The following is a 13,995-nucleotide window of genomic DNA, read 5'->3' as shown; positions in this document are numbered from 1 at the left end:
ATATTTCGCACATAGTTGCAAATTTGATTAATCGTGATTATTTGAAAACAGATTAATTTGATTAAATGTTTTAATCATTTGACAGCCCAAGACAAAATGTCACTAATGCCAATTCCGCATTTATGATTCTGTGTAATGGCGGTGGGCTGCATGGTAGCGTGGTTAGCATGCTGGCCACACAGCGAGGAGACACGGGTTTGATTCCCTGCTCGGGTGTGCATGAATTTTCTCCAGGTAATCCAGTTTCCTCCCACATTCCAAAAACATGCTAGGTTAATTGGCGACTCCAAATTGTCCATAGGTATGAATGTGAGTGTGAATGGTTGTTTGTCTATATGTGCCCTGTGATTGGCTGGCCACCAGTCCAGGGTGTACCCCGCCTCTCGCCCGAAGACAGCTGTGATAGGCTCCAGCATGTCCGCGAGCATCGTGACCCTCCTTATTGTCACTAGAGACAGGGAGATGCATTCATGAACACTCTGAAAATCACAATAATATGTTTATTATGCATATATATGTGGTCAATACATACAAATATGAATATGTGAAATTGTATGAAATGTATATGAAATTAAATTAACTATGGAATTGATATATAATTAATTACATATGAAATTGTGTTGACATTTATCTTTTTGTTCATAAAATGCAGTAAAAATTGCCATATTTCGCACATGGTTACAAATTGTGTTTAATCGTGATTATCTGAAAACAGATTAATTTGATTAAATGTTTTAATCATATGACAGCATTAGCCAAAATATCACAAATGGCAATTCTGCGCTTTTACAGAGGGAAAGATGACATATTAATAGGACTGTGGGCTGCATGGTGGTCGTGTGGTTAGCCATAGGAGGCCACACAGCTAGGAGACCCGGGTTTGATTCCTGCTCTCTCATTTTTGTGTGGACTTTGCATGTTCTCCCTGTGCATGAGTGGGTTTTTTCCGGGTACTCCGGTTTCCTCCCACATTCCAAAAACATGCTAGGTTAATTGGCGACTCCAAATTGTCCATAGGTATGAATGTGAGTGTGAATGGTTGTTTGTCTATATGTGCCCTGTGATTGGCTGGCGACGAGACCAGGGTGTACCCCGCCTCTTGCCCGAAGACAGCTGGGATAGGCTCCAGCATACCGACGACCCTGGTGACAATAAGCGGTACAGAAAATGGATGGACGGATTTATTATGACGGGGATTTATTTGGTCTCAAGCCATTTTAAAATGCACCTGCATTGTTTTGTGACATGGTTAAAAATTAATGTTAAATTTAATGTTTTAATGTTAAATACTATAGCGACCTGAACCAAAGCGAGCCACAATAATAAGATCCTGGTATTTTTATTTGCAAACTTGTTTCTCATTCTATGAAGATACTAAATGAGCTTCTCTGGCCTTTCTTCCAGTTCATGACTTGAAGTGTGAATTGTGTGGAGCTCAGTTTGAGACCAGATGTGCCATGTCCAGCCACGCCCGCTCTCACCATCTGCAGAGGGAACTCTGTGTTTTAGAAAGCGGCGGTGCACCCATCGACCCCCCCTGCCAGACTGCCAAGGAGTGTAATGTACACAGCCAAATAAGCTCACCTCACCGGGAGCCCCAGTCACCCAGGAGCTCCTCTCTTTTTGACTCCCAGAAACGTGAGGACTTGGGAGGAGACTTAGACGTGAAATCCATATCCCTTTCCATCTTGACCAAAGCAGTAAAAGCGGTGCCCCCCTCCTGTTCCTCTTCTCCATCTCCTTGTGCCTCTCCAATTCTGGCTCATTCCAGCTCCCCGTTGCCACTCGTGAGGAAAGCCCCCATTTCCTCTTTACTGCCCGTGTCGTCTCCCTTACGTTCGACTGAGCACAAGGCTGCCGGGATGAAAAGCTCAGTCCCTAACCTCTCCACGACGATCCCACAATCCAAACCCATCTGGGCCCCGCAGGAGAATGATGCTCCTCTCAACCTCAGTGAGTGTCTGATTGATTGCACGTTTAATCACATGACCTTGTTCTTGATTGGCTTTCATTGTTTTCATCTCTGTTTGCAGCCCTTGACATGGACGCCAACAAAGACATCGTCTGTCAGCTATGTGGTGCCTGGTTTGAAACCCGGAAAGGCTTGTCCAGCCATGCACGGGCTCACCTGCGTCACTTTGGGGTGGAGTACTCCGAATCTAAAGGTTCTCCTATCGCGCTCCTGAACCAGCTCATGGACACGGATGAATTCAAGCACAAAGCCAGTGAATTCAACCTCGCCACCGAAACGCAGAACATCACGGCCACTCTCTCCCCCCCAAAGAAGCCTCCGCTGAGCCTGACTTCCACTTCTCCATCCGTACTATTTAAGACGACAACAGCCGGAGGCGGGTCCACCTCCAAAGCTACCTCTTCCTCATCCTTTGGCCCGCCCGCCAAGCGTCTCAAATCATCTTCCATGCAGGTCTTCCGCCTCAGTAGTGGTGAGATCATGGCCCTGCCTCAAAGTGAGTATTTCCTGAAGAATGATTCAGTCTGTTGTGCGACATCACACAAGATAACCGTTTGCTTTTCTTACCACCAGGAGAGCCTTCAAAGGAAATCGGCTGCGAATTCTGTGGGGAGTATTTTGAGAACCGTAAAGGACTGTCCAGCCATGCTCGTTCCCACTTACGTCAAATGGGAATCACCGAGTGGTCGGTCAACGGTTCCCCAATCGACACCCTAAGGGAACTCATCACAAGACGTGGTTTACCCTGCGCCCTTCCACTAAAACCTCTAAAAACACCCCCTCCGTCTTCTCCCGGACCCTCCCGTTCCCCTCTCTCGACGTCCTCCTCGCCATCGGCCCTCCTCAGCCGCCTACCCTTCTCCTGCTCCTCTAGTTCTCCTCAATCCGCAGCTTCTAAGTCGGGCTCCACACCGCCGACGTCCTCCGGCGGGCTCATCCTCAAGCTGAAGCCTGAGCCGGTGCAGCTGGAGGTCACGGCTCCTGAAGCCGTGGGCAGTGGTCGCCACAGTTTCCCCACTGATCCTCTCAGTTCTGGTTGGAGCAGCTCTGACAGCGGGTTCCCCCTCAACTTGGGTAACTACGTTTGATCTTCTAAGCTTGTATTCATCCTCTATACCTGCGTAACCCAACCTTTATTGAGCCAAGGCGCTTATTTTAAATGTACGAGATTAAATGTAACAGGTTAATTATGTCTATCTTCTGCTGTCCAGTGGTAGAACATTAAATTGTTCCACCTGGACTAAATAATCATTGTCAGATCAATTAAGGGAAATTGAAGAATTTCCCTCGGCTCACCTGATGGGCTCTAATAACTGCTTTATAGACTCAAACATTGAATTGCTAAAGACGTTTCAGCTTTAATTGAATCATCATGGAGTCTCCCTATTTATGTCTCTCGTGCAGGGGTGGGCAAATTTTTTGACTGGTGGGCCGCATTGAGTTAACAAAATTGTCCGGGGGGGCAGAACATATATTTAACACACACACACATATGCCTGACCGGGGATCTGCTTCTATTTGTGCAATGTATGACTTTGTGGATTAGTTAACATATTCTTGGTTACTACCCAGCATACCTTGCGGGCATTTGGAAATAACTGTTTTAAGTTACATTGTTAATTTATTTGATGTTGTTATTGATATGTTAATTGTGTTTATGCTGTGTTTTTTAATTTTGTTGCACTGTGAGCAAGGACAATATTGTACGCTTGTAATTTTCCTTGAATAATTTGTCTAATTTTATCTGTAAAAGTGTTATGCTATCAGCTGTATGTTCTCATGTCCCTTTTTTCAGGAGCACTTTAAACATCAGACCACATGGAACTATGGAATTTAATTTTACAGTTTGCAAGTCATGTTGCCAGTTTGTATGTTTAAAAGTTGAAATACTTAGAAATCAACTGGCGGGCCGGATTCAAACGCTTGGTGGGCTGCATGTGGCCCCCGGGCAGTAGTAGACCATAGTATGGTCTTTCATCACAAAAAAAATTCCGTTCTTTAGTAATCAGCAGTAGAACGTAGCTAAGTTTCAGGAAAATATCAGTTCCCAACTAAAAATCACTTTCACTTTGACATGTAATTTTTTTAATTTGTGAAAACTCAAATGTATAAACAACTACACCACAGCATAAATACAAAAAAATGGTTATTCCATTCCCAATCCGGGTTGTGGGGCAGAGAAGTCTCAGTTGGGAAGTTTTACATCAAAATAACAATTTATTTGCAAATATAACACCATAAATTATTTACACTTTTCCCATTTGGAACTAAAGTGTGTTTGTGAATGCCCCCTTTGTGTTTCCCCTGGGGTGTCAGGTGTGTCATGCAAATCGTTTGTTCGCCCGTCTGGTAGCAAAACAACACAGCAATGGCCACTCTTCCTGTGGAGTGAGACAATCTTTGGGGGACGTTGTCCTAATGTTGTCCTCCGAAATGCTGCTGCGTTATGACCTGATTTCTTTCTGCTTCCTCCCTAGCCATGTCTCGGGAAGTTGAGCCCACACGAGATATCCGCTGTGAATTCTGCGGAGAGTACTTTGAAAACCGTAAAGGCCTCTCCAGCCACGCCCGGTCCCACCTCCGCCAGATGGGCATTACAGAGTGGACTGTCAACGGCTCGCCCATCGACACCCTACGGGAGGTCATCCACAAGAGAGGCTTAAGTGTCCCCTCTCTGCCCGACAAGGGCGTGAAGAAGGAATCTACCAAAAGTCCCTCGTGGGGGAAGACCACCAAAACTTCAGAGGGGTTGTGTCTCCCCGTCTGTCAGTCATCCAAGTTTCGTAAATCCCCTCTCAGTATGCTGTCATCAGGGTCCAGGTTTCAGAAGCACGGTCTAGGCTCCCTGGGTCCATCCACTACCCCGACCTCACCCAAGATTGTCAGGATATCCCCACTCGGCAAACAGTCAGATGAAGCCCAGTCTGTGGAAAGTGCCCACACAGTGCCGCATCAGCGCAAGACTTTCTCACCGCTACCACATGACTTCTCAATGAAAAAAAAACCCTCCTCTGACAAGCACGTCCGTAAGGGTAAGAGATAAATATCATAATATTGTGATGCTCTTTATTCTCTAAAAATAAAATAAAATAACTGTCCTATGTTTCAGATCCCAGCTGTGAGCTGTGTGGCTTCTACTTTGAGAACCGCAAGGCCCTGGCGAGCCACGCACGAGCCCACCTCAGGCAGTTCGGGGTGACCGAGTGGTGCGTAAACGGGTCCCCTATTGAGACGCTGAGCGCATGGATTCGCAGCAGGCCACAGAAGGTGTTGGAGATGCACCGCAGCTACATTCACAGTAACCGCCCCACCTCCAAGAGGGTGAGCACGGGCAGTCTGCTTGATTTTTGTTCATGGAGTTAGCGCTACCCAGCCAAGTGCTTTAATCTACAAGCTTCATTCCATTTATCTTTGGAAAGGGGGGGGGGGCTACGCTGCTAAGATCATAACCCACTAAACTACCAACAAACTCAATTTGATCTCTGTATCTCTGAAGAGACACCACATGCTTGCAGCTCTAACAAGCTGGTTTGACAGTAGGGACGCCAATATTGGCATAAAAGGGTATCTGATCAATGATATCTGTGTTTTTGGTTTTTTTCCCTGCGGATGATGATGATATCGTCACACGAGGGAGGATGTGCTCCAAAGAGCTCAGTATTTCCAAATTGTGCCTTTTAAGTCTCGTTGTCACAACCTGTCATGCAGAACATGACAACGCACTGGCTCATCTTCACTTCACTCCATATTTGCAGTGTTTCTTGGTGAATTGTATGCAGTGTGTTTTTGGAATGGGGCTGCACGGCGGACAAGTGGTTAGTGCGCAGACCTCACAGCTAGGAGACCAGGGTTTAATTCCACCCTCGGCCATCTCTGTGTGGAGTTTGCATGTTCTCCCCGTGCATGTGTGGGTTTCCTCCCACATTCCAAAAACATGCTAGGTTAATTAGCGACTCCAAATTGTCCATAGGTATGAATGTGAGTGTGAATGGTTGTTTGTCTATATGTGCCCTGTGATTGGCTGACCACCAGTCCAGGATGTAGGCCTCTCGCCCAAAGAGAGCTGGGATAGGCTCCAGCACCCCCGCGACCCTCGTGAGGAAAAGCAGTAGAAAATGAATGAATGTTTTTGGAATGTGGGAGGAAACCGGAGTACCCGGAGAAAACCCACGCACACATGGGGAGAACATACAAACTCCACACAGAGATGCCAGAGTAGGGAATCGAACCCGAGCGGCCTGCTTGCTAACCACTGTTCACCGTTTCTGAGACAATTTTTTCCATTGTCATGCGAGATGTAATTCACATTTGAACCACTAGATGGTAGGGCTGCCACGACTTGCTCCGTAGTGTCTAATGAGTATTAGTCCACTATCAAAATAATTGTGGCAGCTCTCATCGATTAATCATTCATTCATTTTCTACCGCTTATCCTCACGAGGGTCGCGGGGGTGCTGGAGCCTATCCCAGCTGTCTTCAAGTGAGAGGCGGGGTACACCCTGGACTGGTCGCCAGCCAATCACAGGGCACATAGTATAGACAAACAACCATTCACACTCACATTCATACCTATGGACAATTTGGAGTCGCCAATTAACCTAGCATGTTTTTGGAATGTGGGAGGAAACCGCAGAAAACGCACGCATGCACAGGGAGAACATGCAAACTCCACACAGAGATACCCTAGGGTGGGATTGAACTCAGGTCTCCTAGCTGTGAGGTCTGCGCGCTAACCACTCGTCAGCCGTGCAGCCGTCTCATCAATTAATCACAGATTATTTTGTTGATTAGTCGACCAACTCATTACATTGGTGTACGAATTGTGGACTATTGGTGGCAGCCAAGTATGGTTGCCTGTACGTATGTTTTTACAATGTGGCCAGCGACCTCGTCTGTGAGCGTTCAACATCTTAGACTGTTTTGTTTATGTTTGTCGACCCAAGTAGGCACCTCTATTTGTAGATTTAGAAAATAATAATACATGTCGGCTGTGAAACCATTCAGTCATGTTAGCATATGCCGCCTCACGAAGGCTGTGTGACACACAGAGATGAGCAGATGAAACACATGCATAGATACACCTGTCATTTTATCGATAATTGATTCGATAATTGATAATCGTGACATCGCGTATCCTGGAAACAAGTCAGATGGCGCTTTAAGGGCTTGATGTAGAATCAGTGTCTTTACATCCCACAAACATCAGACGCCAGAACAAGTGAGCTATTGACTTAACAGTTGCCATGGCAACCAGGGTGTCTTGCAGCTTATGTTTCATCTTCACATAAATGATGTGTGCTGTTGATTGAAGAAATGTTTTTTTTTTCTCCTTTCCCTCCTGAATTAGTTTCTGGCGCATTTGCGTCACTGTCACACCTATTGTCTGAACTGTGATGTGACACACATACAGAATGGGACACTTTGTGTTTGAAATAGACTCAAGAGTCACACAGTGTAAAACATGTACAGATAATTATTAAAAGGCATTCAGTTACAGTTCGCTTTTTGCATGCTCATTGTCGAAATGTATGAAGGATTCCATACAAACTGTTTTGTCTTCTACTAGTAAAAAACCGACACATTCCAAGTAGGAAAAACAGAAAATTCGAGATATGCTCCTTTGTTTACTTTGTTGCATTCCTAGCATTTGTTGAGTTCAGGTAACATTTTATCAGGCTGGTATGAAGGCAATGTGAGTGTGAATGGTTGTTTGTCCAGTCCAGGGTGTACCCCGCCTCTCGCCCCAAGACAGCTGGGATAGGCTCCAGCACCCCCGCGACCCTCATGTGGATAAGCGGTAGAAAATGAATGAATGGTATGAAGGCAATGTGAGTGTGAATGGTTGTTTGTCTATATGTGCCCTGTGATTGGCTGGCGACCAGTCCAGGGTGTACCCCTCCTCTCGGCTGAAGACAGCTGGGATAGGCTCCAGCACCCCCGCGACCCTCATGTGGATATGCGGTAGAAAATGAATGAATGAATGGTATGAAGGCAATGTGAGTGTGAATGGTTGTTTGTCTATATGTGCCCTGTGGTTGGCTGGCGACCAGCCCAGGGTGTACCCGCCTCTCGCCCGAAGACGACTGGGATAGGCTCCAGCACCCCCGCCATCCTCGTGAGGATAAGCGGTAGAACATAATGAATGAATGAACAATAAGCTAGGGTTGCATGGCAGAAGAGTGGTTAGCATGCAGGCCACACGGCTAGAAACTGGAGTTCGATTCCACCCTCGGCCATCTCTGTATGGAGTTTGCATGTTCTCCCCGTGCATGCATGAGTTTTCTCCGGGTACTCCGGTTTCCTCCCACATTGTTCATAGGTATGAATGAGAGTGTGAATGGTTGTTTGTCTATATGTGCCCTGTGATTGGCTGGCCACCAGTCCAGGGTGTACCCCGCCTCTCGTCCGAAGACAGCTGGGATAGCCTCCAGCACCCCCTGCGACCCTTGTGAGGATAAGCGGTAGAAAATGAATGAATGAATGGTATGATGGCACACTATTTACATAGCTGACACAGCTATCACCTCCTGCTCCATGTTTGTAGTCCAAACACAAGTCTTTGGTAACGGAACTGTACACTACATTGAGGAAAGATGGCACCAGTACATTTCAATGTATTCAGTGTTCACTTACTGCTCCCTCTGATGTTGCAGAAGAGCAGCTCACCTCTCCCAGGATCGACGGATTCAGATCATCGTTCCCCCATCTCACCACAGAAGGCCTCCTCCTCCTCCACGTCCACGTCCTCCTCCCAGTGGTCTTCCGCTTTAGCGGTGAACCTGGTGCGGCCGCTGAGCCGTGAGCTCGGCCAGGGTTCTTCTAAAACGACAGAAGAGGAAGCAGGCCCCGACCACGCGGCCCCTCACGGCAGACCCGCCAGTAGCAGTCTCAGCCCCTCGCGGCTCACCGGTGGCGGCCTCCCACTTCAAGCACAGGTGGCTCGCAGTGAGCTCAATGTTCGTCTGCCTAGAGGTATGTGAAGGTTTGTGTTCAGCATACAATACGTATGTATGTTGGACCAACATTGGAATGTGTATGGGACTTAGGGCCAGGTATATATCAGGTAGATATCAGGTTTTTACAATACACCTCTCTGTTGGTGTTATTTTATAACAACATCAAGGAGGATATAGTTTATATCAGTACAAGCTGGTGTTGTTTTAAAATACTGAATTCAGTTCTTCTGGAAAGTTGTGCTGGTATGTGTCAGTATTAAAAGTATTAAAAGTGCTATAATGCTGGCTTTTTTTTCCCAACAAAGACTGTGAAAATGAATTAGAATTAGAAAAAGAATTAGAAAAGGAGAGTCAATTTTACATGAATAAAATAATAAGTAAAAATAATTTTGGTAGCATAAAGTTGAAATGTTAAAGACATTTTATTTTTAAGTCATTGTGAAAAATAATTAAAAATGAATGTGTAATTTTTGGAAAATTGTAAAGCGTAAAAGTGAATTATTACAAGATGAAAAAGGAAAAAAAACCTACAGAAAAAACTGTCCTTTTTAGTAGCATACAGTTGAAAATACGAAAAATACGTCATTTTAAAGTGGTAAGATCGAGATAAGTGAATTTCCGTGAAATAGGATTCAATATTAATGGAATATTTTCATATTTAGAGCATAGAAAATACAATTAGAGCCCTGTAGACATGAAATAACACCCCTATAGTCACCTTTACATTCCTACTATTGTTGTTATTATTTGCAATACATTGCTCAACTGTCATGTGGAGGCTACGGAATCACTGCAGGGACACAAGACGGCCATGGCTTTAAAAATTAGCAAGCTGGCGAGCTAACTAGTTAGCTTCCAATTTATTTTCTGTATTCTAAAACACGAGAAAGAAATTGAAACAGAGTGGGTCGGACAGAGAAACTAAAAAGGGACCACTTCCACACTGAATTGGAGGAGAACTTTCTATGGCTGACTCCATGCAGTGTGACGATAACCTATTGTCATGTCTCAATAATGGAACATTACTGACGCCTAGTGGCAAGAATGCTACATTTGTCTTTCAATATTTTCTGACCAACAGTCATAGTAAGATTAGATCAGGACAAGATTAGAAACTGTGACCAGCCGAGTTGAATGGAAGGAATGTGACTCTGGTGCATTCTCACTTTTGAAGGTTTTGAGCGTCGCCCCTTGAAGCACCCGTCTTGCTCCGAGGGAACAGAGAGGGACAGCGGCCCTCCGAAGCCCCCCCGCACAAGCACCGTCCCTGCTTTAGTGCCAAAGCCACCCACCTACCCACTAGTCAGGCTGGTGGGCAAGTTCTACACCCTAAAGTGCCGGTGAGTGCAAGAAAGCCCTTATTTGCATGGGGAAAGATTCCTGGGGTGCTTGGACACTAGGGGAGGGGGGTACAGCAAATGTTATCCATACAATACCAAGTAAATGCAGGGACAGTATTCCCAATACCAATAGTTTTTCAAGAGCATTGAATTATTTGAGGATTTTTGCCTTTTAACTCTTTCAATGCCACTTCAAATGTCACTTTTCGAGCAGTTTTAAGCCATAAAAACGACCACAAGGTGGCAAAGGGCATTCGCAAACACACTTTAGCTCCAAATGGGAAAATTGTAAAGAGTTTATGGTGTTATATTTGCAAATAAATTGTTATTTTGATGTAAAACTACTGAGACTGCTGCCACCACAACCCGGATTGGGAATGGAATAACCATTTTTTTTGTATTTATATCGTGTTGTAGTTGTTTAGATATTTGAGTTTTCACTAATTTAAAAAATAACGTGTCAAAGTGAAAGTGATGAATCTTTTCACAAAAAGCAGTTTTTCTCCCTTTTTTTTAGTCGGGAACTGATATTTTCCTGAAACTTAGCTATGTTCTACTGCTGATTACTAAAGAACGGAATTTATTTTTTTTTTTGTGATGAAAGACCAGAGCAGGGGTGGGCAAACTACGGCCCGGGGGCCACATGCGGCCCACCAAGCGTTTGAATTCGGCTTGCCAGTTGATTTCTAAGTATTTCAACTTTTAAACATACAAACTGGCAACATGACTTGCAAGTCGGATGTCTTATTTTGTAAAAAAAAAAAAACAACAAAAAAAACCCTGTAAAATTAAATTGCATAGTTTGATGTGGTCTGATGTTTAAAGTGCTCCTGAAAAACATGAGAACATCAGATAAAATTACAAAAATAATTCAAGGAAAAATTCTAAGCATAAGAATTTTTTTTTTTACTCAAAACGAGTCAAAATATTTGCCCACCCCTGGATCAGAGTCTAATCTTTCTTTTGGTAGGTTCCATGTTTAAATAGCCATAGAAGACAATATTCTGTGTGCCTTGAAATATCAGTCAAAAAGGTCTAAATTTGTTAAAACAATGTAATGGTAATGGTTTAATTTCATTTGAACATGCATCAAATTACAATTGAATGCATCACATAATCAGTTCACAGTTCCACATGTCCAAAAGGAGTAGGAAGAAGCAAAGCTTATTAAATCCTACCCCTCTGTCTGGTACTTTTACAATCAATAACTGTTACATTTGTTCACTTCCTGCTTTCCTAATATAGTTTTAAGTTTGTTTTTGTTTTTTTATTTTTATTTTTAATTTGTTTTATTTTTGTCACATACCGAAGTACGAGATGATATGGCCATCCAATGACATAATGTGTACCATAGTAAGTGTCAATATAGTGATATATATAGCACATCATGACTGGTTCAAGACTCTTCATCCTTGTATTTAGCAAACATCAACTGCTTGTATTGTTTCTTGAATTGGCTCATCGTTGTGCATTGTTTGAGGGTCTTACTCAATCCATTCCATAGTTTGATTCCACATACTGAAATGCTATGGCTTTTTAACGTAGTCCTAGCATATAAGTGTTTCAGATTTAGTTCTTCCCTGAGATCATATTTCTATATTTATGACATAAACGTTGAATTTATGAGATAAAAGGTCATAATTATGAGGTAAAAAAGTCATAAATTTCATAAATTAAAGTCATAAATTTCTCCTCTCTTGTAGAGAAGTATTGGATGACATTTTTAGGTAATTGGCTATTTTTAGCCTTATGTAACAATTAAATAAATGGTACTGTGATCCAGATCGGACAACCCTACTCCCTAATTTGTGTCACCAAAGTTATTTCCCAAGTTACAAAATATCTTCTACTTAGGTTCTGCGAGGTGGAGTTCCACGGTCCACTTTCAGTGCAGGAAGACTGGATCCGACACCTCCAGCAACACATCCGCAAGATGAACTACAACAACCCTGCTGAACCCAAAGCAGTGTCTGATCAATCTGACGAGATCCACCACGCCTCTGCCCCATGCTCCGCCCCCAGCACATCCACCGTCACCGCCTCCACAGCTCCGAACAACCACTCCCTCGCTCCCGCGGCGGAACTTGCTCGGGAGATAGTCAAGCCCACCCCGGCCCCCATTCCACTTCCTGCCCAGGTGGTGTAAGCTCATCAGTAACTATCATGGTTCCTTTTCATTTTCTTTTACTTTGATTTTTGTTTGTTTTTTTGAGGGCAATGCTCCTCTTCAACACTTAATGAAGGCCGAAGAGCCTTCTGAGCCCCATGCACCTTTTTGAAGCTACTTTTTAGACTGTTACTAAGTCCTGTTACCGTGGGAACCAAGCTCTCCTGGTTTAAGGGTGATTACAGCCGATATTTCATGGAGAGATGAGCTATTCTTATGCCTTGTTTATGCTGAATGTCCAGGAGTTGACAAGGACCATTGCTGTACCCCCGCCACCTGGGTGGCTTAAGGGTTTAAATGTCACCCTTTCCCCTCTTTTGTCTCCTGTTGTATGCCGGCAGGAACATCTGAACCATTTCTAGCAGCATTTCTCTATAAGACGGGTGTCCGAACTGCATAACTGCATAGGGAAAAATGACATTTTGTGCATTAATGGTGCTTAAATCAATTCAATGTAGATTCGCCCTTCACGCCCCTGCAAATTCTTGGAATTTTAGTGCAAAAAATTATAATTTTCAGGAAATACTCACATCTCATTCACTTCTCAGAACATTGAATCGATCGCAACGGGACTGTCCAGGATTTCGCCTCTCATCCGAGTTAGCCTCTAACAAATAAACAAAGCACAGCCACCTTAGTTTCAGGTGAGTTCATAACCATCATTACATCTGACAAGGCAATTCCATCCATTCTATCCTAAAAAATCCTCATTTGACAACACTGAAGAGCCAAACCATTCCTGTCTGTCTCATTCCAGTCTTCTCCTTTTAGAGGATACATAGATTGCATCTTGCACCAAGCTCTCAATCTACATATAGTTTTTGAGCATGAACAATGCTAAGACAATCCGAACAGTCCAGTTGCGATCTCCAAATTGTCCATAGGTATGAATGTGAGTGTGAATGGTTGTTTGTCTATATGTGCCCTGTGATTGGCTGGCGACCAGCCCAGGGTGTACCCCGCCTCTTGCCCGAAGACAGCTGGGATAGGCTCCAGCGAACCTTGTGAGGATATGCGTTAGAAAATGAATGAATGAATGAATGTCTACACTTCACTAATGATGCTTTTCTATGTTCTGCGGTCCTTGAACTCACCATATTTGCGTGCTGTGACTTTGAGACGCCAATGTTACGGCAATGGCTACGAAAGCGCTAGCTTTAAGTCATGTTGTCATTATTTTTTTGAGTCAACCGCTCAACCTGTAACAGAAAAACATGGACGCTAACCAAGGTTCCATTGTACATTTATTCTGGCCGCCTGTTTTTCACTATTAACTGGTTATCCCAGTGGATCTATCATATATGCTAAGCTATCTGAACAAAACATCCGCATCTTATTTGTGACAAAACGTGTGTATTATGTAACACTACACTACATATCATTAATAGTGCATTCATTACATTGTTAGAATCTTTGGACACCCCTCCCGTAAGAGAATGCTGGCAGAACTAGTTCAATGACCCAATGTCCTGACCCCGAAATATAAGACTTCTAAGTCTCAAGCCACTTTAAACATATTTTAACACAGAGTGTTAAAACTAACTTGGCACTTTTTGTTTT

General features: G+C 43.9%; 1 protein-coding gene across 5 annotated transcripts in view; it reads left to right on the top strand.

The window, feature by feature from the left end:
* Positions 1-12,843, top strand: part of wizb (WIZ zinc finger b) — a 37,072-nt gene extending 24,229 nt beyond the window's left edge. For all 5 annotated transcript variants that reach the window (XM_058050477.2, XM_058050478.2, XM_058050480.2 and 2 more), the window contains 8 exons: positions 1,405-1,953; positions 2,034-2,468; positions 2,546-3,046; positions 4,450-5,004; positions 5,082-5,293; positions 8,626-8,944; positions 10,103-10,268; positions 12,123-12,843. In XM_058050477.2, coding sequence (XP_057906460.2) covers positions 1,405-1,953; positions 2,034-2,468; positions 2,546-3,046; positions 4,450-5,004; positions 5,082-5,293; positions 8,626-8,944; positions 10,103-10,268; positions 12,123-12,414 — 3,029 coding nt within the window. In that variant the 3' untranslated portion in view covers positions 12,415-12,843. The remainder of the gene's footprint in view (positions 1-1,404; positions 1,954-2,033; positions 2,469-2,545; positions 3,047-4,449; positions 5,005-5,081; positions 5,294-8,625; positions 8,945-10,102; positions 10,269-12,122) is intronic.
* Positions 12,844-13,995: the final 1,152 nt, after the last annotated feature.

This window comes from Doryrhamphus excisus, linkage group LG16, assembly GCF_037039965.1.
Source record: "Doryrhamphus excisus strain RoL-2023G ecotype Guam linkage group LG16, RoL_Dexc_Guam_v1.1, whole genome shotgun sequence".
Classification (NCBI taxonomy): Eukaryota; Metazoa; Chordata; class Actinopteri; order Syngnathiformes; family Syngnathidae; genus Doryrhamphus; species Doryrhamphus excisus.
This window is presented reverse-complemented; position numbering and strand designations above follow the sequence as displayed.